General features: G+C 51.6%; 1 protein-coding gene across 1 annotated transcript; it reads right to left on the reverse strand.

The window, feature by feature from the left end:
• Positions 1–2,882: 2,882 nt before the first annotated feature.
• Positions 2,883–5,895, reverse strand: LOC104512709 (guanylyl cyclase-activating protein 1-like; the record flags this gene model as incomplete). Its single annotated transcript, XM_010155792.1, has 4 exons — positions 2,883–3,010; positions 3,965–4,055; positions 5,653–5,802; positions 5,873–5,895. Coding segments are annotated over 4 exons (392 nt in total), but the record flags the coding sequence as incomplete, so codon positions are not given.
• Positions 5,896–6,202: the final 307 nt, after the last annotated feature.

Raw genomic sequence — 6,202 nt, forward strand, 5'->3', positions numbered from 1 at the left:
AACCACAGCAAGCACAGGAGGCTTCACCCCTCCTTCACCACACAAATACCTGTCTGTCTGCAGCCAGAAACTTTCCTTGGCCCAGGCCACTGCCGTGGTGCATGCCCCAGGGCTGCTCACCCCATGCAGCGCTGAACCTCATGGACAGGACATTCAGGAACTGCTCCAGCACCATCAGCTCCATGGGGGGACTGCAATCCCAGCCAGTGCTGGGACAACTAACTCCTGTAAACAGCTTCCAGAGCCCTCTCTGCTTCCAGATGGGAGGCCCAAGCCTGTGAAGCTGAGCAATGAACCTGACCCCTAGCGCTTAACTGTACCCCAGAGTTCCAATTCTAGCCCTCTCTAAATCATAATCCTAACACCTGACCCCTGCCCCTCCAACCCAAACCTCTAAACCCCAATCTGAACTTCAATTCTAACCCTTAAACTGCCACAATAACCCAAACCTGAGCCCCAGTCCAAACCTGACCCCGAAGTTAAGCCCCAGCCCGAACCCTTGACCCAATCCCAAATGATAACTGCAACACCTGACGTCCCAAGCATATCCCTAATCCTAACTCCTGTCTCCAAACCCTCACCCTAACCCAGAGAGCTGTGCAGTTCCCATCCTTGGAGGTATCTGACAACTCTGATATGCTGAATCCAAAGCAGAGCTCTAGATTCTCCTCCTCCAAAACCTTCCATCGAAGGGAGCCATCACAGGATATGCCCGTGCACTTGGTTTTAACCTTAACTGTACAAAGATAGACAAGTAGGGCAGCACCTAATTATCTCCCTGTTATGGAGACTCCCTGGCCTCCCCCCCAGCTGCCCTCCCCACGGCTTCTGACAAAGGCATGTGCACTGCAGGGTTGGCCTTGCAAAGCCCATGCTGGTTGGCAGAGCCAAAACCCAGGGAAACCATTCGGTGACAGAGGGACAGAAATGTTAAGAGCTGAACACACACCTGCACCTCAGTACCGGGCTGTCACCAATGTCCTGACTGCATCTTAGCTGGGAAACGTTCAGCACCAGCAGCGACCTCGGCGAAGGAAGGACCACTGTTCTGCATCAGCTATTAAAAAATGCAATCACATTCTGCTCACAAATATTCCAGGTTATTATGGAGAAAGTGCCGAGCACATGCCCTTCTCTGCCTGCGCATCCAGAAGGCTCCGTAGAGCGTGTACGGCAGCTCACTGCCACGCTGCTGGCAGCTGCAGCTTCCTGGAGGTTTCTTAATACATCAGCTGCACTTACAGAAATTCAGCACTTTCCTAAGAACCAAAAATAGTGTTTTTCTGAATGTCAAATGATACTAAAACTGCAGGTTTACATGAAACTGCAGGGGACTAAGGACTTGGAGCAGGTATGGGACAGATCCGACTGTCCTGAGGACACTCTCTGCCTTCCCAAGCCCTACGGGACGGCAGACCCCAAGAGCATGCGCACCACAAACCCCAGGAGAGCTGAGGGATGTTTGCCAATAGCCAGGTTGTGTCTCCCCTTAGGAGCCCCGACACTGCGGTCGTGTCCATGCCAGCCCTGGAACATGAGCCTGCCCGGCAGAATGTTGTTACCTGCTCAAACACGACTGCTCACTGAAGGTCCAGCAGCAATACTGACTGCATCTCCCTCAACCCAGGCGGAAGCCTCACCCTGGAGCAGCACACACACCTGCGGCACGGAACCTTAGCCACAAGCGTGATCACGTCCACGCGGAGGTGGTCCTGTTCCACATCCGCGAGTTCTTCCTCCTGCGCAGGAAGGCCATGCCCAGCCGTGGCAGAGGCATGCTGCCGAACTTCTCCCACTGCCTTCTTACCTTCTGGTTCTCTCTCCAGATGCAAAGCTGCTTCTGACTGGGACCTCACCTGCTAGGGAACAAGACACTCCAGCTCTCTTGGTTTCCACCCACGCCACATCGCTCCTCCCGTCACGTACAAACACACGGAGCCGCTTGTGGTGGCACCGATCTGGAACATCCACTTTGCTGCAGCATTCGCACGACAGCGGAACCACAAGTCACTTTGCTGAGTTGTTTCTTTTGCTTCTTAGGTTCCCCTCAGAAGACAAAGACAGACCCATCAGCAGAGTGTGAAGGATCACCATTAGGATCACCTTTGCTCATGCAGGTGTATGAGGAGGGTGGTAGGATAAGGACAAAAAACCCCTGACACCTCAGTAACCCCTCTGCTTTGGGAGTAGCGCACTTTGCCGGAGAAGCTGCTCCTAGACTGCCGTCTTGCTTGTGGAGGTCTCTAAAGCTGGGAGGAGCAGTGTCATGGGCAGTGCAGTCGGGAGCAGATTCTCACCATCAGCCTCACAGATGGAGGTTTTTCTTTCAGCTCTTGAGACCTTACGAACAAAGCTACTTCTGCAGGGCCCACCCAATCCAAGCACAACTGCCATGGCCAAACCATGGCGGCTGTGAGCTGATGGCGTGACAAGAACAATGGAGGTTGATTCTTCCGGTACTTCCTGCACCGGTAACAGCCTGAAGCCCTTTGTACACACCGGAAGCGCTCCACACGCCATCATCCAGCTCCACTAGTGCCCTGCACAAACAGCGTCACTCTTTGTCCTTTGCCAAGTGACAGGTTGGGACACAGAGTAAGAAGGAAATTTGTGCCCCGAAACTTGGCCTTTATGCTGTAGTAGATCAAGAGAAATGCTGCCACCCAGCCCCGGTTCTCCTGACCCGGCCTGCGCGAAGGGGGCTGAGCTTCAGGATCCGGCCGATAAGAGGCGCGCACACACGCAGTGGAGCAGTGTCCTCTTGCTCCGGCTCCCACCAGCATGTTCATGGAAGTTCTACTGGTTTTAGAAAGCGCTGTCTCTCCCCCCTGAGGCGGGGGCAGCCTTCTACCTCCTGACAGAGCGCCTCCTCCCCGCCGGGCTTACACACTGTGCCGACGGTTGTTGATCATGGCCACAATGTGTGACAGGTCCAAGCTTTTCATCATAACTTCCATGAACTCCTCATCTTTTCTTGCTCCCTCCACAAATTCATCCAGAGAAAGCTCACCTGTGCCAAACACAGAGACAGCACCATCACTCCATGCACAACCAGTCCAATCCGAACGGGAGAAGGAGCAGGGGAACCGCAGAGACCACGGACTGCACGAGCACTGATTCAATGTACAAAGGGGCCTCAGAGAGACCTTGGAAGCTTCAATGAAATTCCCCTGATATCCAGGAAACTCCAGCTTCCCTTCTTTCCCCCCACCCAAGGGAAAAGGTACATCAGAAGGAACAGAGAAGGCGTAGCTAAGGAGCAGGACCATGGCCTCTTCTCAGCCAGGCTGGCTCAGCTGGCTCTGTGCATCCTACTCCTCACCTGCCCTCTCCCTGCAGCTTTACAGGAAGGGACAGAGGGGAGCCGGGACAGGCAGCAGGTTTTCTGTAATAGGTCAAAAAGCCCCTTTGCAGAGAAGCAGCTTGTGAGCTCTGGCATAACAAAAGAGCATGGGAGAAGGTAACGAGCACCGGAAGCAGCAAGGGGGGAACATCTCTCAGGGACAAAGGTGTTACCAGGTTTTGAGTGGTCCACAGCGCGTCACGTGCTGCCTGCAGCAAACGCCCTGAGGGAACTCTGAGCTTCCTTACATTCCAGTTCCTCCTTCCCTTGCTGCTGAAACACTTAGGAGCAGCTGGGGCCATCTGTTAGTATTTCCCAGTTCTAACTCTGCCAGAAGCCACACAGCAACATGCAAAAAGATAAAAATGGCCACTCCAAAATGCCACTACCAAGCTCTCATGGCTGAGACAGTCTCAGGATCAAATCCTGTTGTGTGAATTATGTGCGACGCAAGGAGAAGCATGCCTCACCAAAACGCCCGGGGAGTGCATTACTGGACAAGCATTCCTCCAGCCAGCAAATGCAAAATGAAGAGGCACGAGGGTCAGTCAAGAAAGGAAGACACGGACGTGCCCCTAGCACAGAGGCCATGGAGCTGGATGACAAAGATGGGAACCTTACCGTCTCCATTCACATCGATCTTGTTGAAGACGCGGTTGGTGAACTCTTCTGCGCTAGTTTCGTGGTCACCACCGTTAATAGCCCGAATAGCCTAAAGGAAGAGAATAGGGAGCTGCCTAATGGCTCTCAAACAACAGACTGATTCCCCTGCAGGTGTCCGCGTAGGTTCGGAATGGGACGGCCATGCCTGGCACCACAGAATCACAGGACATCAAGCAGAAATCCTTCTGCTGGGCCTTCTGCTGGGCACTGAGCGTGGGAGTGTGCTTCGGGAGCACAGAACGAGCAGTGAAGCCCAAAGGATCACCTTAAAATCAGCTTAGGTAGAGGTCAAGCACTGCTGAGGTGGCAGGATCAGGATGCACCTAATTTATCCCTGCGATCCACTCAGCCCAATGAACACTGCCAACACCCTCTGCATGTGACACGACAGAGTTCCTTTGTTACCTGCTGTGCTCATGTATTGCTACGCTTGCTTTCCCTGTTTACATGAATAAATGTTCTGTGTGTCCTGCTTCCCCTAAGCTCACCAGAAATGCAGTTTCAGCTTGAGAAACTTGAAGCTTTATTCAATGATGTTCACTACGATTCACTTACCCATCACCACACAGAACAGGGTTCTTTCCTCTCTTCATGCCTAATTGTCTCTTACTTTAAGGATTTCCATGAAATATTGATCCTGGAGCCTCCACAGTGATTCCAAGACAAGTAATGGCCTAGTTTTTACCTTCTGACCTTCGGGTAGTTTCTCAGTCTTTTCCAAATGTCACTCAAGTAAAAGTTGGTGTCACCCCAGCAACCGTCTGAGGCTGCCAAAACCCACCGTGAACTGCACTCGCAGAATCCATGGGGCAGTAAATTGGCTGCCACCAATTATGGCCCCCAGGACTCAACTCAAGAGCTTCGTGGTTTGTTACTCACTGTGGTGTCTGAGCAGTTCTACTGTGAGCTGCTAGTAGGAGGCTGTGTACTATTACAGTTACGGATTTGCTTTGGTCTCTTCAGAGCCCAGCACTAAAATCACATCCAGGTGTTTACGATGTGATTACGATCTTACGAACATCCTACTCACAGGTCTACATGCGGACAGCTCAGGCTTCAAATCTTCACCAAACCCATTTTCTGTCCCTTCTCATTCAGAAATGTAAATTAGTCTAGGTCACTGAATCTTTCCTGCGTCTTTCTAGTTTCCAAACCTCTACAGAATCATTGGAAATTCCAGCAGAATTCCCTCTGTGGTACTCGCAAGGTCGTGTTTGTGCCTGCAATTCCCACACCTTTTACAACAGCAACCTGCACACAGTTCCCTCCACTGGCAGCCATTCTCCTCCACACCGTTTCATAGGGTCACTGGCATTTGGGAGCTGGTTCTACAAAGCAAACTGGGAGTAAGCCTCCAGCTACTATTTGCAGGGGAAAAGGACATAGAAAGGACACATTGCAGAGATTGGAATGGACAGAAATCTTGGAAAGTGTAGTTTAGGTCCTATGCAGCTCAAACAGCTGTATGGAGTCAGCTCCAGTCTGTGACTGGACGATGAGACTGCGGGGAATTCTGCTAAAAGAAAGGATGCTGTTAAAGCAGGTCTCATCCATGACCATCCATATGGAGAACAGTGACAGTTTCACTGCGTGGCAGAGCTTGTCTTTAAGGAAAGAGGAAAGAACAGAGACCCCTAGAGACTGACCTTAATGATGTTGAGCAATTCGTGTCGATCAATGCAGCCGTTGCCATCTACATCGTAGAGCTTGAAATACCACCGCAGTTTCTGCTCCATCTTCCCACGGAGAACGAGGCTGAGGGCAGCCACATATTCCATGAAGTCAATATATCCGTCCTATGGGAAAATGAAAACCAAATGCTGACAAGAACAAACTGAGGGAGTTGTGGTTCTGGAGCTGTTTTACCTTATTGATCCTTAGATTCCCACCTAAAGGAGAAAGAAAAACAAATGGCACAAAGACCTGGACTCAGGAAAAGCTTCAGTGCAGACACACAGGTGCTATTTCCCAAGCCACCTTTAAGATCTCCTAAAGACCCGGGTTCCTAAGGTTATGACCTATTTTGTGCCTAGGCTACTCTGTCCTCACCCCCTGCGGCAGTGGAACCTGTCCCTGCCTGGGCTCAGCTGGGAGAGAGAACCGGCCTGGAGCTCCGGCTGTAGGATAAGTGGAAGGTGGAATCACAGAACCGTTTGGGGTGGAAAAACCACTAAGATCATCAAATCCAACCATTAA

The sequence above is a fragment of the Eurypyga helias genome, unplaced genomic scaffold (genome assembly GCF_000690775.1).
Source record: "Eurypyga helias isolate BGI_N326 unplaced genomic scaffold, ASM69077v1 scaffold21747, whole genome shotgun sequence".
NCBI lineage: Eukaryota > Metazoa > Chordata > Aves > Eurypygiformes > Eurypygidae > Eurypyga > Eurypyga helias.